Source organism: Anser anser (assembly GCF_964211835.1).
Source record: "Anser anser genome assembly, chromosome: 20".
Classification (NCBI taxonomy): Eukaryota; Metazoa; Chordata; class Aves; order Anseriformes; family Anatidae; genus Anser; species Anser anser.
This window is the reverse complement of record NC_139741.1, coordinates 1,049,441-1,076,181: the sequence shown is the minus strand read 5'-3', so window position 1 is coordinate 1,076,181 and position 26,741 is coordinate 1,049,441. Positions and strand designations below refer to the sequence as shown.

General features: G+C 40.4%; 1 protein-coding gene across 2 annotated transcripts in view; it reads left to right on the top strand.

The window, feature by feature from the left end:
- NLK (nemo like kinase) overlaps nt 1-26,741 on the top strand; it is a 52,322-nt gene that overhangs the window by 10,004 nt on the left and 15,577 nt on the right. For both annotated transcript variants that reach the window (XM_083805928.1, XM_083805929.1), the window contains exons 3-6: nt 16,244-16,373; nt 18,031-18,086; nt 24,230-24,336; nt 25,775-25,860. In XM_083805928.1, the coding sequence (XP_083662054.1) occupies nt 16,244-16,373; nt 18,031-18,086; nt 24,230-24,336; nt 25,775-25,860 (379 nt within the window). The remainder of the gene's footprint in view (nt 1-16,243; nt 16,374-18,030; nt 18,087-24,229; nt 24,337-25,774; nt 25,861-26,741) is intronic.

The window sequence follows — 26,741 nt, the reverse complement described above, 5'->3', positions numbered from 1 at the left end:
TTTTGGTTGCTAGTTAAAACATTGAGGTTTACTACGGTTGGAAGAAGTGCCGGGAAGGTTGTCCCGCAGGCCCTCCCGAGCCCTTCTCGTTTAGGTCCAGCACCGCTGACGGGCGCAGCTCCCAGCACTGCCCTCGGGTCAGAGGCGGCCGCGGGGCTGCCCAGCACAGAGGGGCTGCCCTTCGCAGCGAGCCTTTTGGCTTCCCCGCCTTGGTTTGTTTCTAAAGGCCCGAGACAACCCATCTGAAACTATCTGAGAGCACTACGTGAGAGCTTTCTCTCCCCAGAGGTCATATAGCAAGCAGAACAGAAGCGCTGTTAAAAGGGCTTTCTAATAGGGCAATGTAACTTTTCTTTGATGTTTCTGTAAATTCTTGTTGGCTTGTTCGCTTCACATTTCTGATTCAGAGGGAGATTATCTCGCAGGTAGGTATTTAGGGAAGAATGGAGGCAGTGTAGCAGCTATTCCCAGGCTGCTTGCAATCCGTCTCTCATAATTTCATAAGTTCCTTGGCTAGCACTTTTACATAAGACAAGCAGGAGAATTTTCTGAATATCATAATGCTTCTGAATCCCCTATGCTTTCCCTGAGTGCCTTTGAAATCCTCTAGGCCAGACCTCCTTGATGTTGATTTGTAGCTAGCGGGTATGTTGATGAAGCAAAATTATCCCTTTTGTTATTGTTCTGACTGACTGAGTGGGCATGGATCAAATAGGTCATGGGAATACGTGTGATATTGATAAAATTAATATGCATAATGTAATACTGCACAAGGTTACGAATGCGGACTGCATAGAATACTCTGCATCCTTGGCATGCAAGCGTGCCCTGACTTCAACAGCTACTGCAGCTGGCTTGAACCATGGCTAATGCTTAGAAAGGTGCATCTGCAAACTAGCTGCTAACTCATCACGTGCATATTAAAAAATAAAAAAAAAAAAGTGAAAATAGTCAAAACACTACAAGAAAAATTGAGATGCTCTTTCTTAACAAAAGTGAGGAGTCTTACAGTCAATTAGCATTTTTTGAGTCACGATTCCTTTTCTAATTACAAGGACATATCCAGAACAAACAAGAATATACACAGGCTGAAAGTGACATCTTGGAAAATGAAGATCTAACAATAGTTTTCTTAACCACACGTCTCCTCTAAGTCATCATTCTGGAAGCTAATCTCATTAACATGAGGTACAGTTAAAGGACAGTGGGGAGAGAAGTTCCCACATAATAATTGCTGTTAATTTAAGTCCTTGCAAAAACAGGGAGAACTCTGCTTTTCCTCATCCCTTATTCCTTCCACTGTTTGGAATTGGCCTAATGAATTCACTTGTGACTGTCCACGATATTTTCTATATTTTTCTATGATAGTGCCTAATCTTTTTTGACAAGTATAGTAAATATGGGAGTTGAAAGATTCAGTTTTAATTTAGGAGCTGAGTTTGGTTAAGGATGCAGTTTCACAGCCAAGTAAGTGGCAGCCCACCAGTGTGCCTGAACTAGCACTCGTGTGACAGTGTCCTAAATTGTTCGTCTTTTATTTAGTGCTGCTTCAGAAGTGAATATTCAGATTATGAATTGGAACAAAAGAATGTGAAATTAAGACCTGGAAAAATTATTCTCAGGTTTAAATCTTAATGCCATTATCAATTGCCATTTGTGATCTGGCAGAGCAAGAAAGGCATTTATCTTCCCCATTCAGCTCCAGATCGCTTCTCGAAAAGTGCCTGAGTGCGTCTTCTGTGAAGTGCTTCTGTGTCAGTGGCTACCATAGGCACAGCACAAATCCTGCATGGGACCGGTCTTTATGCATTAATATCCTGATAGAGAAGGTAATAAAGCAATACTAACTGGCAAAAATATTTAAAATATATATCTATTTTCCCATATATCATTTGATTTAATTCAAACGACAAAGTCACAGTTCTACCTAACAGCTTAACTGAAAGCATGGTTTAATTATGAAATGGAAAGTACGTTTTATTTACTTATTTATTAAGTTATTAAAGATGACTTAAGGTAGTGAAGTGCTTTTCTGGTGAGGTTCGTATTTGCACAGTGATTGTATTTGGAAAGTGAGGATTAAGGTCTTCCATTCCGCTTTTGACCGTGGGGCATTGACATACTTAGCGAGCCCAGAATCTGCACTGCAACTTTCCTTTTGCCCCTGCTAAAGGTGAAGATGACTTAGGTTATTTAGGTTTGGATTGTTTTTTGTTTTCTAAAGGATTTGAAAAGTAGGTGAATGTTGACAGAATCGGGACCAGCCTTGACCTACTTGTGGCTTTTTCTCTGATCTGTCTTGGGTATGTCACATTATCATTTTTATGCTACTGTTTACTCATCTGAAGACTCACCTAAAATGCTAAGAACCAACATGTTTGGTAATTTGGACATTAAATCTATGTAATATTACCAGTCCCACAATTGTTGCCAAGAAGATTTTGCCATCTTCATATGACCTGGTAAAAGGAATCCTTCTGTAATAATTTTTATTTCATACTGAACTGCTCTTTAAACTTTGGGTCAAAAGTGTTTTCGAGCCATTTACTTAATTCCCCTTTGAAACTTCATGTTTTCTTCCAAGAGTCTGTATTCCACCTTAGAGACCTGAGAAGACTGGAATTGCAGCCATGATGGTGATTTACGTTATCACAAGGCTTCTGACTCTTTCAGAATAGAGAAACACGTATTAGGATTTTCAGGTCAGTTCACGGGAAATCATTTAAAACTCAATATGGCTTTGAAACTAATAGGTTAGACAAGAGCCCTGCAGGTCTGTCTTTGGTGTTTCTTCAGATGAAGTTGTGAAACTGAAATTGCTACTGTGTAGGATATAAATTAATTTGGTTTATAACAATTCAGGGCTTTATTGTGTTTTTTTTTTGTTGTTTTTTTGTTTGTTTTTAGAAGAAAGAAATACAATTTCCTTGTAGTTTGTGCAATATTTATATATTTACGATGTCGTGGGTCTTTCTTAAATCTTCATTAATATATATTAAAAAGGAGAAAAAATAAAGAAGAAAACCTTCCATGTTCCAAATATATCCCACAACCCTAAAGCATCTTCCAGGCTTTTGGGTTGTACTGGCTATAAGTTTGTTTCTCACTTGTGTTTTGACATGTCCCTTCTGCTCCTGCAGTAATTCAAAGAATGGCTGTGCAATTTTGGTCACACAGAAATCTTTACATGGGAGAAAGGAAAAAACAGAGCAGTTTTCAATACTTTACATGAGTAAAATGTGCAGAGGAAGCTTCAGAAATCTGTTGTCCTCTTGCCTTGTGCAAAGGGACAAGGAAACTGCCATTAATGTAGTTGTGCTCTTTACCACTACTGTCAAAATATATAAAGGATTATCTTCAGTTAGAGTTGCCACTATGAAAAGAAACTGTATTGTCTGTGAAAGAGGTAGCAGTAAAAGAGCTTTTGTCAGATAGTGTTCCTGACAGAACAGACAGCACTGTTCGTTTTGTTTCTCTCCTCTTAGTTTTGGTTTATTCAGCAGAGGAAGAATTGGATCAGTGTTTGCTTGGTCCATTGTGAAGCGGTGGTGTTGGCAATTACGGTGCCGCACAAGTTTTACATTTAAGTGAGACTTTAATGTTAAGGTCTATGATTCTAAAGTCTATTGCCACACAGGGCAGATAGATAACAAATATTGTTGTCTAAAATAATTTCTGGCAAGAGGAATGGAAGGGAGAGTGGCAACTAATAAGTACTCTGTGTTGTAATGCAGCGTTCTGCATTTTTATAATGAATGTTCTGCATTATGATAATGGACAGGGTACAAGCTGAAACTTGGAAAGACAGTAAATAAGATTTGCCTCTTACAGATAAAATTTTGGTGTACGTTCATAGATTCCTCACTCCTACCAAATTTTGGGGGTGAACATAAAAAGCAGTATTTCAGAAAATTAAAAGGCACTGTCAGCCTCATGCAACAAAGGTGTCCAAGTCCGGAGGCTCAGTACACCAAGAGACACTATTTCCCTTGGTTGTAGCACAGAACACAGGATTGTGCTTATTTTGGAGCCAATTCCTGCATTTCAAATATTTGTTGCAGACTTGGATTTGAATACTCTGCTGATTTTTCGTGTGCTGGCAAACAGCCAAACGTGGTGGCAGTGAAAAATCAGGATGGCTGCAATAGGGGGACTTAGCTGGGAAGGTGAAGTACTGAAATAGTGAGGTGTGGCAGTGGCTCACGGTGATTATGCTTGAGCCTCGTTAGAGTAATGAGGCAAGAGGAATTAATCGCTGCATTTTTTTTGTTGTTTTGGTCCCCCCCGCCCCCAGGAGAGGATGGCAGGGGGGACGAGAGGTACAAGGGAAAGCTTGTAGGGAGATCTGAGACGCTGTGGATGATTAGTGCTGGAAGCTAGGTATCTATCTAGAGGATATGACCAGAGCTTTTATTAACCTACTTTCCTGTGGAGGTACAAAAATGTTCTAGGAACTGTGCCAAAGCCTAGAGGCTTGTTGGACATGGAGAAGAAGGTTTGACATTTGGATTTTCTTTGGTTGGCTGGTGGGAATGGGAATGGAGGTCAGTGAATTGGGACAGCAATGTAGTAGGTCATGTAGTTATGGTATATGTTTGGAGGAAAAAAAAAAAAGGAAAAAAGGAAGAAAAAAAGAACAAAAATACATGGAGATTTATACATCTATTGGGCATGTTTATTAGCATCACAGACTTTACAGAGCCGTGATATTGACTGAAAAAAAAAGAACATATAAAAATAAAAAAACACAGAATGAATGTCCTGTATAGTGCAGTAGTTACTGTAGCTATAGTTCATGTAGGCATTTGGGAAGTAAATAAAAAGATCTCAAGCATAGCCAGAAAATTTAGTGTAAACGGGGAAATAAATTTGATTTGAAAAGCAGCTTCAATTTTAAGCTTCCATGAAGGAAGACAAATTAAACATTTTTAAATATATTAACCATAACAGTATCCCTTTAATTTTCTATCCTTTTCTTTTAAGTAAGATACTCTAAAGCAATTTTTGTTCAAGGAGACATTTTTTGCAGTAATCAGTTTTGCTTTTAGCTCTGATTTTTAAAGAATAAGTGATAATGGCGCACATGCTCGAGGGCGTGATTAGAGCGCAACGTTAAAAGGCTTTTTAGGACATCTACAGCTGAAAAAGGAGCTCTGGAGAGGTCTGCATTTGGCAGCTGAGCAAGACGGGAATAAAGCATACCTTTGAAGTGTGATATGAAGAACGAGTTGCTTAACCCTTTCACATGAAATACCTTCTGGTGAGAGTTAAATCTAGGTGTTTTCTTTGGGCTCATCTCAAAGTTACCCGTGAAATCTGTTAGCTCGTGTCCAGTCTTTTCTCCCCCTGAAGGAGTCCCGCACCACAGCAGAGACCAGAACGCCTGTCCCGGGGCTGTGCTAGGCAAACCCGGCTGCTCGGAGAACTTCGGGTGCGGGGTTTTTTGGGACACCTGACGGTGGGCTACCTTGCAGTATTCTGCACTTTGAGGTAATTTAATGAGATGCTGAAGTACACATCTGTAGTAATTACTAATGTAGATATTAGTGTTGTCTTTTTTAATTACCTTAAGGAATTTGTCTTACGTTCAGTGTTCTTAAAACACAAATAAAACAGCATTCAGATGCAAATTCCTGGATGTAAAACTTATTTTTACATGCATAAGTTTCAGGAAAATACTTAGCTGGTAGAATATATTTTTGTAGATTTCAGGCAAGCTTAAGGGCAGCATATGCCATTACCAAATGACAACAAAGCAAGCTGCTGTTTTATGTTGCAAAGGTGTATTTTGGAGGAGTCGATTATGCATCCAAGAGATGGCAACAGGTGCTGTGTCTTCTAGTGGTGGCCAAGCTGTTGCATCCTCTGATAGATCTGAGCTCTTGCCTCTGACTGTCATTTGCACTGCCTACATGGTCCCTTATTGCTTTCACACTGACGGGTCTCAGTTGCCTGTGTCTCGAAGTTAAGTGTAAGCAAAAGCAAAGTTTTGCTCAGTAGTATCTTCTCAGCTGTCGTCTTCAGTTTGCTTTCATACCATATCTCTTAAAGATTTTTTTACCCACTATTAATATTTCATTTCAGCATCTTTGAAGTATTGCCAACTGGAGGAGACTGCTGCATAGCAATGATGGCCTGAAAGTCATTATCAGCACATCAGTTTCTTAAATATCTCCAAAAATAACAGCTGTTCTTTTTGATAATGTGTCTTTTAACAATGAAGCCTTTTCTTTATTTTTTCTGTGCCCATGTGCTGGTATCAGCAGTGACTTTCACTTGGTGTTCTCTTTCAAACTCTTTTAGAAATGGGTTAATCTTCTGTGCTGCAGCTACTCGGAGCTCTTTGTAGGCAATGATTTGCATCAGGAGTATAAACAGATTTTGTGGAAACCTTTTTTTAAGTCCATGAGCAGCTGGTGAAAATATGAGGGTACACTTGTAAGTGTCAGTGTTTGTGTCGTACATGTGCCCATCTTGTGGGCCCTGAGTAGCTGCTTAGTATGAGCAGATATTTAATATAGCTTGCAAGTAGGACAATAAGAAATTACTTAATTTATCCCTAGACTTTGATCTCTGGCCACTGCATGAGTCCAGGATCCTCCTTTCATCAGAGCCCTTCCTTGCTCTGGTGGTAGTCGCACTCAGGTACTGCGTACTTCCCTAACCTCAGGTTCTTCATCTCTGACGATGCTAAAACTGTCTGATCTGTTGATTTCCATCTGTTCATATTTCTGTGGTGGTGAAAGTAAAGTGAAGACAATGACATGGCACTGCTGTAATACTTTCCTCCTTCTCCTAACGTATCTGTGTGTGGCTTTTCCTTTAAACAGAATAATTAAAATGATTATGAATATCTCCTTTAAACTGGAATCTATCAGCTTTTGCATCTCTTAAACAATGTATGTACAGCCAGAGGGTAAAAGACATTATAATACCATGCTAATTGTGTGAGTGTGTATGCTAAGCTTCTCTTGTTGCAAAAAATCCAACAAAAACAAAACCTCTCTTCTGATGGCACCACGCAGTTAGCCACCACTCCCACTTCTCCTTGCAATGGGAGGCGAAGTCGCTCCACGGCCAGGACAGGAGTTAACGTCAGTGCTGTGGGTTACAACCACTTTGAATTTGGACTTGGCATACAGGAAGAAGTAAAAATTTAAAGTAAAGTAAAGTCAAGTAAAATTTAGAAAGGAGGGTGAAATCAAATCAGTGAGCTTTGGTTATCCAGAAGCAGGAGTTTGTTTTCAGCTAGACCTCAGCTTACCCTGCCATGAACTGGCAAGGGGAGGCATTGCTGGGGGGGCAGCTCATGTCCAGGGCGGGCCCCCTAGGAGACAGTAAGAAGAGACTTGGTAAAGCAGCTACTTTGCTTTTGCTTAAAAATTCAGTATATGCTTGGAAATTAATTAACCCGATGTAATTTCCTTTTTTTTCTTGAAATAAGAAATCTGTTAATAAATATATATGTGTGTATATGTTTTATTTTTGTAATGATTTCACGCACTATCTACATACCTCCCCTGCCTCTCCTCTCCACTAACCATTAAATTTTGCTGATCAGTTTTTGTAGTGCTTTAGTAGGGCTTATTATCTGTCAATAATTCTGCACAGGGACCAGATATTCTGAATCTAATGGCCTATTCCTGTACATAAACTTTATGTACCCAATGAAACATTTCCCAGATAAGTGATGTGATAACCACACACCTCCCAGCTATTTGATTAGTCTTGGAAATCTTTTGTTTTGTTGTATTTTTTTGTTTTGTTCCATTTTCAAATATATTTTGAGAGTCTTTGTTATAGTAAGTGTGTAAGATGCCTCTAAGCATTAGGCAGACTAAAGCAGAGCTCTTTTACCTATTAACCTCAATAGTTTAATATAAAACTGTTTGTAGCGTCATGGATTTGTTGTAGTGCTGTGTACTCAAAAAGCAGTATATCAGGTATCACATGCCCTTGAATGCAAGTTGCATTATTTGCTTAAAAGTGTTGTATCCAGTATGCTTGGGTGAGCAGGTGAAATGCTTGTGGGACCATGTTTGTTATGCGTCTTAGGATAAGGCTTTCTGGAGAAGGTATTTATGATTAAAAGAGTTGAGCAACTGAGGAAAAAAGTTCTTTGACTAGCAAAGAGAACTTGGAATGTAATCATGTGAAGCCCTCCTGCCACCTTCTAATAAGTCCTGATATAAATTTGTGGGCATTCCCTGTAAACATGAGGGAAGGTTTGCTTCCCTCATAGAACAAACTCAATCAGCGATTTTCCCACAACGCCCTCTGAGAACATTCTTTCATTATCTTGTTGCTGTGTAATAATTGCCGTGCAGTAGTCACAGACTTGTTTTTCTAGCAGTTGAGACTACGGAACAGTGCGTATGCGTTGACCTGGATTTGGAGAGGAAAAGTTACAGTTGGCATAATCTCTACCTTGAAAACTTGCCATCAACAAGGCAGAGAGTTGCTAAAGACTTATAAAGGGTAATTGAAAAGGCCACATGCCTAAAAGAATTCTGTTCGATAAGCATTGGCTTTGGCAAGTAGTGCTCTGGATTGTGCTCTGTTACTAATGAAATTGTACTATTTCCGGAGTGAGTAGCCTATAATGTAAATAGCAGCTACAATTTGTGTTAAGTGTCTGTTTTCTTAGTACCTTTTATGTCAGATTTTTACTTTCTCTGTAGTTCTTAAATATAATAAGACATATATATGTGTATTACTTATAATCAGCAAAAAAAGGTTTCTTATGGAGAGAAGAGTGCCCCCTCAGCATGGGGCTGTAATTCAGGAGGTGCGGTCCTCGTTCCTGGCGCTGTCCATAGGCTCCCAGCATGGCTGAGGGCCCGGTTTTGTGCTGCACCTAACCCTGCGTAGCTGGGAGCCGCTACCAGAAAGTCGCCGTCTTGCACCGTGCCCCAGCCATGTGCTCGCATGGCCTCCCTCGTGGCCCGGCCTTGGGATGCCTCCGTCCCGCGTGCGACGCGTTTAATACCCGCCTGCCCGCACTGGGCTGCTCAGCTGAGCTGGCTCACCTCGTGGCTGCGTGCCTGCCAAATAAACCTCCGTGCTTTGCTTGTTACGATGCGCACTGTCAGCACAGATGCCAACAACCCCAAACGCACCCCTGGATCCAGCACCCGCGGTGCCCGCAGGCAGCTGCCCGCCCGACGCCCCCATGGGCCTCCAGCCTCCCCGGGAGCACGGCCGGGAAATGGCCGCCCCCGCGCCAGCAGGAGGGCCAAGGCCGCTGCAGCTTGTGGTCATAGCAGGCGGCGTGGTGTGAAACTGCAATGCCAGTGAAGCACCTGGACGACTACGTCCTTACCTGACTGGGCTGTTATAAGGAGCAAAATCTGCTTTGGGATACTGCTGTGGTGTCTGCGGTGGCTGGAAGCCACGGGCAGAGCAAGGGCTTGTGTGACAGAAAGTTCGTGGACTTCCTCGCCCCAGTTTGCTCTAGTGAAATAAGAGTTATAAGACTACATCTTTTTGGCAGTTTTTAGACTGTGTTTTCTGTTTGAGACTATGTAATGAGGGAACGTGGAAAAAAAAAAAAAAGCAATATTCAGAAAATATTTTTACTGCTGTGCGCCCGAGAAGGCTGGAGGTCGATCAGCGCCAACCGGCGGGGCAGCTGCCCGCGGGCCTGGCTGGCCGGAGGCGGGTGCTGGGTCCAGGGCTGCGGCTGGAGTTGTCGGCATCTGTGCTGACAGGGCTCACTGTAACACACAAGGCACAGAGGTTTGGCTTATTTGGTAGGCACGCAGCCCTTGTACGTGAAAGGAACCGTTTGCTTGTTATGGGTCTTTCTTTTTTGTGTAACATTTCTCACTATTTTGTCTGAAGTATTTGATTATGTGCATCTGGCATTGTCCTTTCCACTGAAGGAGAGGTTAAAGACTCTGCCATTCGACAAGCAGGGAGTAGTTGAGAAATCTGTAAAATTATGGACAGTGATTGCTATTACTCATAGTTTATTTAATCTTCTGTATATATGTGTACTTTAGAAATAGGGAGAAAAATGATGGATTATTAGGAAGCTTTAGCTGTGGATGCAAATAGTACAAATTGAAAGCTGACAATTCTGAAGCATATTATAATGATGCTATTGTGGGTGTTTGGATTATAGTGTATGTGGACATATTCTGCTGTGTATTGGTTTATGTGAATGCTCAAAGTTAGTATTGTTTCAAGAACTTTTATAACCTTAAAATATATGCTTGATAAAAGCTTATTTTGCTGAACTCAGCAAAACTAATAATTTTTTTTGCCAATGATTGCAATCAGCTGTTTTATGTTAAATATGCCAGGTTGCCTGTCTAAGGTATGTATTTTAAGGGATCATGGATTATACCTTGATGCTTCCTAAAGTAAGACAAATAGCCTTGTATTGCTTACCTGTATCTTAATCTTTCTACTGCTTTCGTATTTGTGTTTCTCTTCCCCCTTTTTGGCCAGAGGGATAATTTCTGTCATGTTTACAAAAAGGCAGAACTGATCAAACTGATGTTACAGAGGAAGCAAGCTGCTCAGAATAACATGGTATCAAATACATTGGGAAAACGAGAAAAGAGAGAGAACTTTCTGTAATATTTTGGCTATAGTAGTCTTGCTGCTACCTGTAGCAGTAGGTGGTAGCGCTACAACAAATAGTTGTTGCGGTTGCTCACCATTTTTAAGTGGCTGAGTCACGAAGCCAATTAGTGGAAGTGGAAATTAGTGTTTGCACTGGGGACAGCACTCCTGTGTACTAACGAACTGGTAAGGTAACGGAGAGCATCTTGATCTTGCAAAAAAACTTTTTGAGTGTTACCAAATGTGTGGTTTGACAGTTTTTGCAGCTTCCTGTCCTACCACTGCGGTGCCGGTGAAGTGGAGTGGAGGCAGCGGCCGGGGGCTCCCGTGGCACAGGTCGGAGCTGTGTGAGCACAGCCGGCAGCCTGCTCCTCCGGGGCATCCAGGATACTGCCGTGAGCTGGTGGGGGATGCCCCGAAGGACTTGTAACTGCTCTGAAAGCAAAATGTTTGACTCGTTTTAATAGAACTTTTTTGCCACGGTTTGTGCAGTATAATAAAAAAATTCCTAAACAGCTGGGTGTTCTCACAGTATCACCCGGAATAACACGCCTTAAAGGCGTGGTGAAAGCTGAACCAAGTCTTCCTTGACTTTTTTTCCCTCCAGATTATATTTATGACTTCAGTTTTTGCCCCACGCCTATATAGCACTTCTTGTTATTTTTGGTTTAAATCTTGGTCTCTCATCTCTTTAGACCCAGCTACAGTTGATGCTTAGTAAGTGAAGCCTTTGCAGACGTCAGTAGTAGCTTGCAGGAGCACCCCATTGACTGTGTGCTGAGTGATGGACAGGTTCCCTGCCTGCTGTTCACTTCACTGCTGGATTCACCTAGGGTGAATATCCTAACAAAGCAGAGGAGGGAATTGAAATGTGTTCTTCTGAGAACAGCAGTAAGCAAAGCTGCCTTTCTAGTTGTTCTCTCAATTAGCTCCTAGGAGATTTTCGTGCTTTTCTAGTTCCTCTTGGGGATATGTGACCTGATAGCTTATTGCTATAAATAATTATTTTACTAGTACCAAAGTAGGTACTGTATACAAACACAAAGCAACATTTTCAGCATCTTTATTGGATGTAAATACCAGTTTTTCAGAGGCTTCTTTCTTTCTTTTTCTTTTCCTCTTTGGAATAATGTTTCTGATCTCCATAACTTCGGTTGTTGGTTTTGTGCTGCCCCTTGAAGTACAGCTGCTGTGAGTGGCGCAGAGCTCCCGAGCCAGGGCGAGGGGTGAGGAGCAGCTGGCATCGGGTTGCAGCTGAGGGGAAGAGGCTGAGGAGCTGCTTTCCTGTGGGGTGCTGCAGGTGATCATTACTAGGTTGTAGAAGTGGGTTATTTAAAAGAAAAAAGAAACCAGCCTTAAATACATACGCATGAGCAACCCCGTTTATCTCCTTTTATCACAGCCTGCAACAGGAGTGTTAGGAGAAGGCATTCACATGCACCAATTTCTGCAATACGTGAAGTTTGGCTTGAAAAGTCGCCGCTCATGAGGACAGGCGCTTTGACGGAGCTGGCCGAGCCGGTGGCTAGCTGGCAGCGGAGGTTCGTTAGCTGCTAGCGGTGGGACGGCCGCGTGCTGCGGGAGCAGAGCAGCCCAGCTCAGCAGCAGAGGCCTACAAGCACTCCTCCGTGAGCCGCCTCAGCGCCCATCTCCTGCGTTGGGGCTGTTTGTGCTGAGCGACAGCAGCTGCTGCCCCGCGTGCAGCGGGAACAAACGCAACGCGGCGTGAAATTACTGCGCTGCCATTCCCCTTCATTAGTTATATTGTTACCAGCTACAGGCATGGCTGGTCTTTGCATGAATAACACCAAATGCTACTTGGTGAGTTTTACCTTAAAATATGGATAGGATACAGCGGGGACTTGAAACCAGGTGTATGGGTGGTCCATGCCAGTGCTGTCCCATTCTTGGCACGCGCCGGGACAATCTTTGTTCTCGCAGCGTCTGGAAGAAGGCAGATAGGAGGTTTCTGAGAGGAAATGTGGTTAAAGGGTAGCTGGTAAAACTAACCCCTGGAGGCCCCGGGGGTAGGTTCCCAGGGCTGTGCTGCTGGTAAGTGTGCAGCCTGCGAGGTGCTGGTCACGGGCAGAGCAGGATGCGGCCCTCAGCACAGATGGAGTGCTCCCCCTTGCTCAATTGGGAATGAGCCGGCAAGCAAGTGGAAACTTGCTTTGGTATTTATTCCTCTCCCAGCAGATCAGTTTCATCCTGCCGACTGACAGGTTGCATTTCAGAAACAGCTCTGTCGGCTGCTGTAATTTCCGTGGCTGCTTCTTGGTGCTGCTGCAAGTGTGAGACCCGAACGTGGCTCAGAACCCGCCGTGTGCGTAGCCGTAGTGGGGCTGCTTTTTGTCCCCGTGCACGCAACCCATGGTGCGTTCAGTCCAAAAGCCCTTCGGGATATCAGCGATAACAGAGCACCTGATGGGCCGACACTGCTGTAATGCAAGCGCCGCCAGCCCAGCGGTGCAGAGTTGTCTCCAGTGCCTTTTGTCAACAGGTGTTTTGGTTGTTATTAGCCTCGAAGACCAAAAAGTCAAAACGTTCTTGCTGTTTTTTAATAATGCTGTTTTTGTTGATAGATAATTGCGTGTTGTTCAGATGCTTTTTCAATGTCTTGTATGTTTCACATAGCTATGTGAATTGCATCTCTGACCCATTTATAAAATTGTATTATGTCAAAAATGACTAAAAATTCAAAGTTGATTCTGATGTGATGAGTTATTTGCTTGTTAACATTTACAAATGGTTCCTTCTTCCATGACTAGTTGGAAGGGTGTCTCTCTGTTGTGATAGCATTGAAGTTCAGAAACTGATTGCTGTAGATACAGCCTAAACATACACCGCGGATTCTCTGTCCTAAAGCATCCAATCCCCATAACAAGAGAGAGTGATTAACAAAAGGACGAGCTCTCTGTAGTTCTATGGAAATGGCCTTCCTCTCGCTGTAAATAGTCACCATGATGCCCAAGTTTCAGACAGGAGATTCTTATCAGTGATGGAAGGTAGCATCACTCCTCTAGGTATTGGTCAAAAAGTACTTCTCGGTGACTTCTCCTGATGGCTTCACCACAGCCCATTTCAGCTTCTGTTAGTACATTTGCTTTTCTTATATCTTTCTAAGGGTTTTATCTGACAAGCATTGGTTTCTTCTCTCTTAAATTGAAACTGTTTTAGGGAAGTTGATTTGTTTACTGCTCATTTACAGATTTTTTTGTAGTTATGCTTTTAGAATACTTATGTTTTCTAATGAAAAATAATGAAACAAAACCACACATTGTCATTTTCTTCCCCTGACTCAAAAATAGTTGTAGAGCATGTTCTTAGCATGCTGTAATATAGCACAATATAAAACTACTACGAAATGTTACTGTGACAGTTTTCAGTTGGATATTTTTCATAGCCAGGACAGCTGTTTAACTGTAACTTTAACTGTGCTGTTGAATGTAACACAGCTGAGGAAGGTGCTTGTAGACCGCCTAAATAGTAGCGGTCGTTTGTCAGATATGTCAAAAGATATGTTCAGATTGCCTAAGGTCTCAGGTCCTGCGTCTGTGCAATACTGAAGCTTTTCATCCTCGTGATCCACTAGGGAATTTCTTCCCTAGCCCTGCTGGTCCTCCTGATGGCAGTGTCTTGTGTGTGTGCAGCGGTCAGCAGCTGTCGGAACTCCAAAGGAAAAAACTAGCAGTTCGGGAGCATTTGTAGCATGATCAGTGCAGATCTTTCCTAATGTAATTTTATGCCTTTTTTATTGGAGCAAGAATATATCCATTTAATTCCCAGGAATGAGCCTTTAAGTTTTCTTTTACAGGTTAGAGGATTGGTGCTTCTTTTTTTTTTTTTTTTTTTTTTTTTTTTTTTTTTAACTTTTAGAAAGGTGGGGTGGGCCAGAAAGGCTGCCTCTTAAAGCGAGGCCCCCAGTAATTAGCTGCTCAGTGGTGCCTGACCTTGTGAGCACTGGGAGCTCTCAGCTCGTGCTGGGATCAGATCTCTATGAACCTGGGAGCCACTGCTTCGCAGCGGCCCTGCTGGGTGTCATTTAGAACCTGCCTCTGCTCTAATCCTGAAGGCGCAGGCCAGCTGAAATGTCACCTACACCCGATGAATAGTACCGGGCTTTGCACGTGGGCTCGCACAGGTTCACCGTAATCGGTGGATGAAGTTCCTACACGGTGTGAGGGAGGATTTTCACTCTGGCCCGTGGTGAGTGCGGACTTGTGTTAGCAGTGGATTTTCTGTAGCTCTTGCAGTTTTCATTCCCTTTCTTGCCAGAGGCAAGAGGCAAAGGTCCTGCACAAAACAGGAAGCAGGCTGTGAATTAAAAGACTTTTTCAGATTCTTTTCAGCTTTGTGTTTCCTGACACAGAAGTAGTCTGGCATCAACTTTCCCAAGTTATCCCTCCCTATTTAAAGTGTAAATACATAGTGGCTGTTCTGGAAGTGGTGTAGCTGAGTGCGCTGGGATAGTTCCCCGTTGACTCCCAGACACTAGTGTCAGGGGCTACTTCCGACTTTTTGGACTTCATTGGTTTGTATTTTGAAGACAGATGTGCTACTTGGAGATAGGATCTATTTGTATAGCCAATTCTAATTTTGTATTTAAGCGCTTAAAACAGCGGAGACCTGGGACAAAAGAGAGAGAGCTTTCTGTGATGTCTGCATGAGATTCACAGGACAGATAGAAAAGACAGCAACTTCTTAAGGTCAAATGTGGTCATCGGGATACATGGCTGGATGTAGATTCTTACGTGGTTACAGCATTCTGCTGAGAAGAAAGTTATTTTGGCCATCCCAGTAAAAATATGCAGGGAAAAAAAAAAAAGAAGGCTTCCTAATGACTGAAGATCTAGAAACCCTGTTTTGTAGTGAGATTTGTGCAACCTCACCTTAAAAACAGTGATAGGGAGTTGAGGCACCATAATCTCCTTGCTCTAGTTCTGTGGTTCTCATTATAAAATTCTATTTTCAGAATCTAATTACTTTAAATTAAAATGCTTGCCATGTGCAAAGCACCTTATAATTTCTGAACTACTATACTTACATCCCATAAGCTCTTTGGGAGAAAGACAGGTGTCATGCCCATCTTACACTTGTGGAAACTTAGATTCTGTGTGCTGTTGCATCTCCAGATGCAAAGTGATTTAGTGATGGATCAAGTAATAGCCTTATACTTGCCATTGTGCCGTCTGAATGGGATTATAAAATTTTCACCCTGTTTTGGGAGGAAGAAGAAAGCAGTAGTCCTGACAAAATCAAATCTCTGTAGCTCAGACATGTTTTACTCATAATAAGGTTTGCCTTGAGAGGTGAAGGAGATATCTGTGGTCACATCTCCTCAGCTCGAGGTGTTGGTCTTCAGCTGCAGTGTATGCCAGTGGCAGGCAGCATACGCATGGATGGATGTGCGTCGAGTCACTTAGAAGTTACCAAGCTTGCCTGCGTATGTGTATATGTACTCTAATCAAAGAATGATCACGCTGCATTTTTTAGACTCTAAAATACGGTGCACAGCACCCTAGCTTAATCCTTTTTTCCCTCTGCAATGTATTTCGCGTTGTTTTGACTCACCGTCTAAGTTGACAATGATAAGAACTCTTAAATATTCTTTTGTGATGTAGAGAAGTTGACTAACAGTCGTATGTGATGTTCTGAATCTTTTATTCTGTAGGTCAGTAACAGATCCACGAGATGGAAAGAGAGTTGCACTCAAAAAGATGCCCAACGTCTTCCAAAATTTGGTCTCTTGTAAAAGGGTCTTCCGGGAGTTGAAGATGTTGTGTTTTTTTAAGCATGACAATGTAAGTAGTTTTAATGTATTTCAAAGTAACTTTGAAGTATATTATAAAGCCTAATTGTAAAATGGTGCTAGCTGTAGCTGAAGGTTCTTTATTATTATTATTTTAAGTTATAGAATATCAAAAATTCTTTAAAAGGTCTTTAATTTTATATTCACCAAATTTCCTGGAGACTCAGACGCTGCTGTTGTAAACTGTAAAAAATTAAAAACTTGATTGTCAAGAATCTAGGGGTATTCGTACTTTTCCTTCCAAAATGGTTACAAATAGGCAATACACTTCAACCTAATTTTTAGGCTCTAGATACATTTCAATCTGCACAAAGCTATGCCAGCTGGAAACGCTTTTGCTTCCAAGCTGTTTCTCACTCCATCTTCCTCTCCCCTTTGTCAGAGTTTATTGTGCTCTCAGTTCTTCTAGCAGAGTGGCTGTGCAAGCAGTCCTAAATCTTCTTTAGGTTAAATCAGCTAGATTAAGTTAAACCATTTAAAAATGAATTGAATTTCCCTTACGGTTGTGTCTGAAGTGAATAAGAAAAGCACTTGCAGTAACTGTGCCACAGTTGCAACTGTGGATGTGGTAACCTCTCCCTTCGGTGCGCAGTAACAAGCATCTTGGGAGTGCTGTCTTCTCCTGCTGGAACTGGTTCAGGAAGTGGGAATCTGTTTTAGAACTTTATTTCACTGCTTTTCCTCCTTTCTCAAAATAGCTCTTTTTTTTTTTTAACCTGAGGGTATTCTATTCCAAGAAAGATTTTATTTATGACTAAGCCCTGGATTCAGATAAGTGTTGTTAGTGGGGATGCAAAAGAGATGGACTGGCTCATGAGCTAGTGCCAGATTGCAAGGAGTTCCTCCTCCACGCTATCGCCTGTCCCTGGGAGATGCTCTGGGACAAGACTTCTTTTGAACTGGGATCTTAAACTGCTTCTTACCAGGATTTTTATTATGGGGGAGTTGTTACTGAGGGCTAAAATTGAATAAAAACATCTGTGTAAGCAGCCAAAATTCACGCTTGATAACCACTGAAGTCTGTGAACTTCACCCAGATGATATGCATAGGACAGGACCTAAAAGACTACATGCAGGTAGTATTTTTTTCCTGTGAGAGGATGTAAATTTTGTGCTGCTGCTTTTCTGCCTTTTTGCCCTTCACAGAGAAGTTAGGTCTGAGCTTCTGGTTCAGTATGTAAACAGCTTTGCTTTTTGTAATTTCTATGTGGAAGCAGTGTATCAAAGAACTGTTGAAGATGAATGACAAAAAAGTGTAGTATCTTTTTCTTTTGCATTTCTCTGTTAGAATTACTTCTTTCCAATATTTTATGGTTATATATTTTTGAGATTAAAAAAATATACTGGGTAGATGAATTTATGCTTACAAACTAGTACCAGAACAGCTGGATTTTTTTTCTTAAATTAAAAACAAAGGTCGGGGGGGGGGGAGAGAAGGAAAGAAAACAGAGAGACCTGAACGTACAGAACAAAAAATCTGACTAGATGGACTATTAAATTCACACACTACTGAGATAGAATATTGGTCTGTCGGTGTGGGGTAACATAAAACTGTGTTCTAAAAGAAAGGTGCAGTCTGACTGTCTTTTTGAAAGGGATTTTTTTTTGTTTGATTGGGGTAGGTCTTGATCTTGTGTGGTGTTTCCTAGGTACTCTCAGCCCTCGACATACTCCAGCCTCCACACATTGACTATTTTGAAGAAATGTATCCTAAATATAAAATAGAGCTTCCTAATTGAGGTAGGTGTAATTTTCATTAGCTTAGAAACTGCAATTAGCTGGTGGAACTTATCTAATAGAAGTACAAAAACCTTGAGCCTGTATCTGAACAGTTTTATTAGAAGAAGGGAATCTACTTTTAAGAAGTCTTGATTAATGTTAGCATTGGAGAAGCGCTAGAACATGAAACTCTCAATATATATGAACCAGTAAATGCAGTGCATTGTGATATTTACCAGCTTATAGTGCTGCTACCTATTGTGAATCCTCCAAAATATTTATCTGAAAACTATATCCAGTAATTATCTTCCTATCAGTACCTTAAAAAAGTGCTTTCAGAAAGCACTGCTGTCACACATGCTTTGAAATCATGACTTTTTGGGGATGCTTCAGCAGGTTAGTTGGGTTGTGGCTTTCTTTGTTCAGCTCCTATCTTGATCAAGAAGACAGATTTCACAGTGTGTGCTGTTGGATGTGTCACTGGTACGAAGTTACATGCTATCTGCGGGTAACCATGTTAAAAGTTAGATTGTTTGTTCATCATGACATGACATGAGAATGTTATGTTTTGGTTTGTTTCCTTTTCCAATCTTTGTTTGGGTAAACTGTTTTGGGGCTGGGAATTTCTGCACTGTAAAATCCTGAGAAGTGATTCGTTAAGCTGGATAGCGTTCTTACTGACTAGTTGGAAGAGAAGTTCTGGGACTCAGAGCAGATTGTGTTAGTACTTAGCCTGTTACATCGCTAGAAATTATTTTAATGCAATGAATTAAGTACAGATTTTTGTGGTACAGAAAGTGTCTGGGAATATTGGAATATTGTGAGATTGATTTAGAACATATTTATTTATTTATTTAAAATTGGAGTGATTCTGTTCTCTGCAGACTTCACTAGCTACAGATCAGGAATTGTAATAAGGGTTGTCTGCCCTGGGATAAGCTTAGCTACTGCCAAGTTTTGTATATAAAACCAGAAATGGTAGTTTCTTTTATGGTTAACTGATTTTTAAGTCATTCTGACTAGTATGTTATGGGGCTGTGTTCTTGTTATTATTTGTTGAGTTTCCTGACTCTAATATTGGTTATAAAAAAAACTTTGCTTTGTAGTCATCGTTCTCCTTTCTGTTGCAATAATTGCAGTAAGTACACTTAGGATTGTTAAATTCACAAGAAAAATGAATGTATAGGTGTTTCAATTTCTATACACATTTTTAATTGTATCTGCTTCTGCTTACTGTAGCATACAAACTTACTTCAGATTCGTTTTAAGAAGATTAGGTAACTGTAGTCCATATCTGGGGACTGTACAGCATTACCAGCTGACACTACAGACTTTTTTTTTTAAAAAAAAAAAAAAAAAATAGGCTGTTAGTTCAATCCAGAGCTGTCTGCTCCGTTTAATTATCATTTAATAAGAGAACGAACTACTCATGGAACTTACTGAATCTGAGTATACTGGTATTACAGTGATTTTTCCCTGGAATGCATCAATGTGAAATTATTTCTATTGAGAAGATAGTGTACTCATGGGAAAAAAGCGGAGAGGTTTTCAAGTTGAATATCGTGTATTGTTAGCAGTTATCTTTTAAGCAGAATCTGCTAGCAGGATGTGTCTGGCTGTCAATGACTCAGTAAAAATAGACTGATATTTTCCCCCTCTGTCTTGTTAATTTTAAACCTTTTGTAGGTACTTGATAAATTATCTTAATTTCTATCTTAGGGATTTTGACTTGGTTTTTGAAGAACCTGGAATGACAACCTGAGAGAAGGTTTTAAACTGCTAACTTTGAGTAAGAATTCTTCACTGTGTGCACCGATAGTTGGTGTTGCATCTTTTTAAATCTGTTTAAAAGATATTTGTAGAATAAATTATTAGTGATAGTAATAAACTGGGACTGGCACTATTTAACATCTTTGATAGCAACCCTGAGGAGAAGGAGTTGGGAGTGCAAGCTGATGAGATGCTCAACATGAGCCACCTGTATCCTGGGCTGCACCAAATGCAGCGTGGGCAGCAGGGCGAGGGAGGGGATTGTCCCCTTCTGCTCCACTCTCGTGAGACCCCATCTGGAGCCCTGCCTTCAGCTCAGGCCCCCGGCACAAGAAGGACATGGACCTGTTGGAGTGGGCCTGGAAGAGGGACACGAAGATGATGCTTCTCTCATTGTGCCCTGGCTGAATTTGGTTGAAAGGCTGAATTTTCTCTGTATCAGGAAATTGGCAAGAGCTTAAAGCCCTGATCTTACACAGAAGTAAGATTCAGACAGAGTTCTAGCGTTTTCTTCCTAGTGTGGAGAACTGACCTTTTAATTCATTTATTGATTGATTGATTTGGTGGGGGTAGGGGGGGTTTTTCTGCCTCCAAAACCACGTCCTTCCAAAAACCTTGTGCTATTGCTCGTCTGTAGTCTTTGACATGTGCCACAGATTGCCATTTCTACCTCGCATAATTAGAGGTGACTCCATAGCAAACACACTGCCATTAGTAATTTTCTGTAGGGAGGAAAACATATTTTAAACATAAAATGAGTTTAGATAAGCATTAGATTAATTAACTTAATAATTCTTATGCTGTTTTTTACATGGACCAGATCTTTTTGCGGGGTGTGATTTGGACATTGATATGAAATGAAGATGTGACAGAACTTTTTCTATGAAGAAGCTATAAGGTGTGTAGAGAGTTAGAACAGAACAGAGATGGCATCAGAAGCAAAGCTTTATATGATCCAAATGTAAAAATAATTATAACCTACTAAAATATGAGTAAATCCTTTGTCCACGTTTTATAGAAAATATTGAAATATGTTAGAAATATCTGTTTTTTAAAAGAAAGCATGTTTCTTTGAGCTGTTTTTTTTACAGTTCTTTCTTAGTGTCCTGCAGATACACACTTCCCCTCCACTGGTGGCATCCTGCTAATCCACCTAACCCAGAACTTGTTCACAAAATGCTGGCCTCATCCCAGGAAAGAATATTTGTAAAATTAAATTTTGTAGTATGTGGAGACATAGTGAAGAAGAATCTGAGTCATTATGAGAATATTGCATCACAGTACTCTATTCTTTGTTAAAGTTTGCTTGTCACTGTGTAAAACTTACCAACTCAGCAGTCTCCCAGTCCGAGTAAGTGACGTTTTTCTGTGCTGTGCATTTGCCTTGGTAATTATTCTGAAGCGAATTGGTACATTTGTAGTTCTAATTTTGTACAGCTACTTAACTAATTACTGCTGTCAGTTGCAATTTTTATCTGGTAGTGATGTTCAGCTTAGCTGTATGTTACAGCTCCAGTGACCACCTCATAGCCAGCATACTGCGTGTGTTAAAAAAAAAAAAGTGCAGATACCTGTCTGAGTAGTTGACAGAAATCCCACAGGGCTTGTGCAGTTTGTTTTTGTTAAACATTTATAGTAGTGGCCGGAGTAAAGTCATTGACCCACTTGGGCACCAGCTGTTTAAGAAGCTGCCACATTTATAAAAGGAGGGAACATCAAGCAAGTGCTGCTTTTGCTCTTGTTTAGAGACCCTCATTAAATTATCTAGAGACAATAATCAGATAGCTGCTGTTCAAGTTAATGGCACCTCTGAGCCCCTGTCAAGAGAGCTTTATTTAATGCGCAGCAGACCTGGAGTGGTGCAGGTGCCATTTCAGGCTCTCATTTAATTTAAGCTGCTTTAGTTGGCATGGCAACTAGTTGAGACATCTGGGAGACATTATGCTCAGGATTGAGGTTTAGGAGGATTTGTGGTGTAGCAAAACAGAAATCTTATCATAATAAAATGCAGAGTAATGCTTTTGGATTTTTTTTTTTAATACTTTACATTAAAAATGAAATGCAAAGATGTATTGCAGCCATAAGGTAAAACAACGAATTTAAAAAGGCTGGTATAAATATTTAAGAGGGCCTTTGCAAAAGGAGAAGAAAAATTAGAGGACTGGAAAGTACGGTGCTACAGGGTTAGGTTTTTTTCTTTACAAAGTAATGCTAATAACTTTTATAGGAATGCAGTTGTACTTGGGATTTTGGGTCAGAAAGTTGGCAATATTTATTTTCTAAAATGAATTTTTGTGTGGTGTGCTAGTGACAGGTGCGCAATTTGGCTGCTTTTTTTTTCAATCAGATAGGTTATGCAGAGCAACAGATGGAAGGAGAACGTTGATTAGGTAGAGATGAAAGAAAGTTTAAGTTTTCTCTAGATGGTTGTAAGTGCGGTTTAACCTGTGCTGATTAATTGCAGATAATGGGAAGAAGAAGTTTCTGCTGAAGCTGACTTGCTTACTGTGTTACCCAGAGATAAATATCTCAACAGAAGTCAGGGTTTGCTATTATATTTCAGGCGTGATATGTAACAGAGCTGGTTATGAAGAGCATTGAACCAACTGATAAGGCTCCTACAGGATATGGTGAGATTTAAAAGCAAAACCAAACCCAAGCCTCGGGGCTGACCTAGTTACCTTCCGTTGGTTTCAGAGAGGAGGCCAGGGCACACTTAAAAATGCCATTGCTAGGTCGTGAAGTCACCGGAGCTTCTGCACAGCAGATGTGTAGGACAGGTAACGCTGGAGCCTGTGACTTGCTCACGCAAAGCAAAATCCCGTTCCTTTCTATAGAGCAGTAGGCCAACATGTGAACACATCAGTGTTAGGTGGCAGCCAGTGTGAGGAGGGTGGCTGAGGCGTTCCTGATTCCTTCAGGTGATCCGTTTGTGCTTGTGGAAGGCTGTGCCTGCGGCCTACCGCTCTGCCTTGAACTGTGAGCGAACCTGGTACGCCAGGGGGGAGAGGAGGCTGGGGCCCAGGAGACGGAGCTTCATTTCTAACTCTCTCCTTGATCTTCTGCACGACCTTGGCAGCGTGCGCCACCTCTCCGCCTCGGTTTTGTCTGCTTCGAACGTTGCAGGGCTTGGTGTGGCTCCGTGCTCACCGCAGCAGTCTGTGAGGTGTTTGTGTTGCTAGAAGTAGAGTTAATTAACGTATGGCAACTGAGTTTTTACCTTATTCGGCCTTGAATGTAGTACCAGAGATGTTCTTTTTTGTCTCAATTGTGACTGCTAAAGGTAACTTTTAAAGCAGTAATATTTTTTAGTCATCTTATCCAGCTTGTTTGATGTAAAAGTTGAAATAAGCGTTTTCAAAATTCTCAGTGTTGCAAGTTGAATTCTTCCTGGAAGTTGAGGTGCTGTGGTTTTGCTTTGAACTTTTGCAAGTGTTTATTACTGTAACATGTTCAGGAAATTGGCCCAGTGGTATTGATTTTGTGGGTTAAGATGTGCTCCTTGTGTCTTCCATATTCCTCCATTTTTGACACATTTTATTTTTAGTATTTTCAGTGTCTCCTGAGTAAATGTAATGCCCTTCTTAATCTACACCTTACCTCAGGATAAGCCACAGCATTTTGTATCCCTTTGTACCTTCAACTGTTTCTGTAAATTTTCAGCGGGCCCGACTATGGCCATGTCTGCGGGCACATCAGCTGGTGGGTTCTATTTGTCTGTTTTTTCATTTTTCCTTCAGACAGAAAATATTTTGTTGGTTTTAGTTTCTCCTCTCCTGTTATAACTCAGAAGAGGTTTTATGGCTGGGATTTGGATGCATGTGTACGTGATGCTTGCAAGGGTGAAATAGCAGATACTGGGCAGATGTGGGGAAGTGTGTGTGTTTCTAAAAGTCTGCGTAACTGGACATGTAGCAACCTGCAAAGTACTTCTGATGACAGATTTTCACAGGCTTGCGCGTGTCATGTTGATATATATCCACTCTAACGATGCTACTTCTGTTGCTCGTAATTTGTGGCTTAAGCATTGTAAGGGAAAAATTAAAGATTTCAACATGCCATTAATTACGTTAAGAATTTTATTTTGTTTTCTGAGTCGTGATTTGAGTTGGGGATAATTTTGTAACAACTACCTTAATGTAAATGGTATTTTATTGAATAATCTTTTCTCTTTCACAACCTATTATTTATTTTCATTCTTTTAAGAGTTTGGAGACTGACCTCTGTTTTGTAAAGAAGCTTTATTGTTTGTTACTCTATAGCTCTGACCTGTAAGAGCTCGAATTCCTAAATTAGAGTAAATGTTTCAAGAGATTACATGCTGGACTTTCTGCTTTTGCCTTAACTAATAAATTGAAGATATGTTGTCACTGAATTGATGCAGAGTGACCTCCATAAGATTATCGTCTCTCCTCAGCCACTCAGCTCGGATCATGTCAAAGTTTTTCTTTACCAGATTTTAAGAGGTAATTTTTTTCTTTGAAAATGAATGTAAGTTATGTAGTACTGTTATATTTCTTTTTCTGTTTCTTAATGTTTGTTTTCAAGACATCCTCATCTTAAATAAGTTTCCTTTGGAAACTCTATTTATTTTTTTTTAAATTTCATATTATGAATTAAGCAAGCATTAATTATTCGAGTTATAAGAATATGGCAGCCCTGCTGCCTTCTGTTATAGTACATGGGTTCAGATGGCAAGGCTTCATCCACAAAGGATTTTTTAATGGTCTACGAAAGAGTGAAGTTCAGGAGGGATGTGTGTTTTAACAGTCCTCTGGTGCTTGTTGAATCAAGGTACAGAAAGGACACCTAGGCTGAACCAAACTGGTGAATATATAACTATGCACACTTAATGCATTTTTCAGAACGCTAGTTTAAATTGTTAGGGAACTGACCGCTAAAGTGTAATTTTATCTAAAACAAGTTACTACAACGGTCATTTTAAACATGATTGTTTTGGTCTTTTCTAGTTTAATTTGGAAACTTCTATCCAAGAAATTAGATTATTTTGCTTGCCTTTTGAACATCTGATCATTGTCAGTCCAATTGTGTTTCGATTGGCTTTATTTGCATAGTTTCACTGGAGTAAGCTGACAGTAAGCAGTCAGTCTTATCTGGTAGTAAATGTGTAAAGAGCAGAGCAAAGGAATCTAAATGGTATCCAGTGAATATAGGCTACTGATAGTACTGATGTTGTGCTAGAGAAAAGATTTACCCACCTAAAGGACAAAAAGGCATTTGTGCCTGTGTGATTACTGGGTTTATTATGGCTGGGGGAATGCTCAAAACTCAATTTGTTATCCAGATGGCAATGCAAAATTGTCAGTTGAAGTTTCTTCAAGAATTACTTTACTTCTCATTCATTTTGCCCAGGCATTTGACCTGAGAGCTGTGTTGCCCAGTTTAATGCTATAATTTATTTGCTCTGTATCTGTATGCTCATTTATATACGCAGATTAGCTTGGATTTAACCTGAATTTACTTCTGAAGTGTAGCTCTTAACTAGGAAATTTTTAAGTCAAATTTTAGAGCTGCAGAAATTAAAATTCTCACTGGGAAACAGAGCGGTAAGAGCCGTGTCGGTATTCCAGGGTTGTGATTACCAGAGCATCCATATCATAACCAGAGAGGTCATGTTTAGGTTTGGTTTTGTTTTGGGGGAAGACAAAAAAGACTGCTTCAATCAACTCTGTGTCTAGTTTGTATACTCCAGAAGTTTTTTTATGTTCATTGAGAGGTTAAATATGTACTAGATAATTGAAGTGAGAATTGTGTAATAATGAGCTAATGGTGAAGTCTTTGCTCATCCGGAGTTGCAGGACCTTTCAGGAAAGTGTTGTCAGCCTTAAACTTCTTTTGAAAAGGAAAAAGAGGTACTTATTTTAATTTTGTTTAATATTTCAGGTCTGAAATATCTACATTCTGCTGGCATTTTACATCGAGACATTAAACCAGGGAACCTACTTGTGAACAGCAACTGTGTTCTTAAGGTGCTACTTAAATTTATTGAAAATGTACATATGTATATGCTGTTCATTATCAATCAGATGTGTTTAATTTTTTAAACAAAACCATTTAATATAAACACTTTTCCTGTGAAGTCATTGTAAAAGAAAAAAAAATCCTAACAGATTCTTAAAAATAAATATAAAGGAACATCTTCCATTTCCCTTTTCTCTCTACCTCTCCCCAAATCTATGAAAGCAAAGCAGACATGATTATTTTGTCTGACTTGAGTGGGATATCTCATGCCCTCAGCAGTTTAGAAAGGCAGGCAGTTTCTCCAGGTATGTGTTAGTGTTCAGCGTGCTACATAAAATAGAGGCAATGCAGTATGCTTGAGATTCTTTCATTGTATTCTTGGGTGTATGAAACTTTGGAGGGCTGAGACATGTTGAATAGTGATGCTAAATACCAATAAATTAAGCTTTGTTTACATTGATTTGCTAAGCATTCTAATTGTGAAAATTTTGGTCTGTTTTCTTAACCCTTCTGGTTAAGGAAATTTAAAAAAATCCTCAGAGGTAGCCAAAGTGAGAGAAGGTTGAACCTTTCTGTAACTTTTTGAGGCGTATCATGAACAAATGAAATCTGCTTTGGGATGAAATATTCTGAACCCAAGAGGTTGCCAATGTAATTATTTTTACTGCAATTTTTTGTACTCTTTTAGATTATGAATATTGTAATGCCAAATAAAAATATACTGTGATTTCAAATAAATTATAGAAAGTATAAATGGATGTGGAACAAAGTAGTATAATTTCTTCCTATTCCCTTTTCCCTTTGCTTATGCAGTTACAACAGATTATCTGATTTATTTAAATGCTGGCTTGGAATTTCCTACTTCGTTACCACAAGGTTACCTATTTGA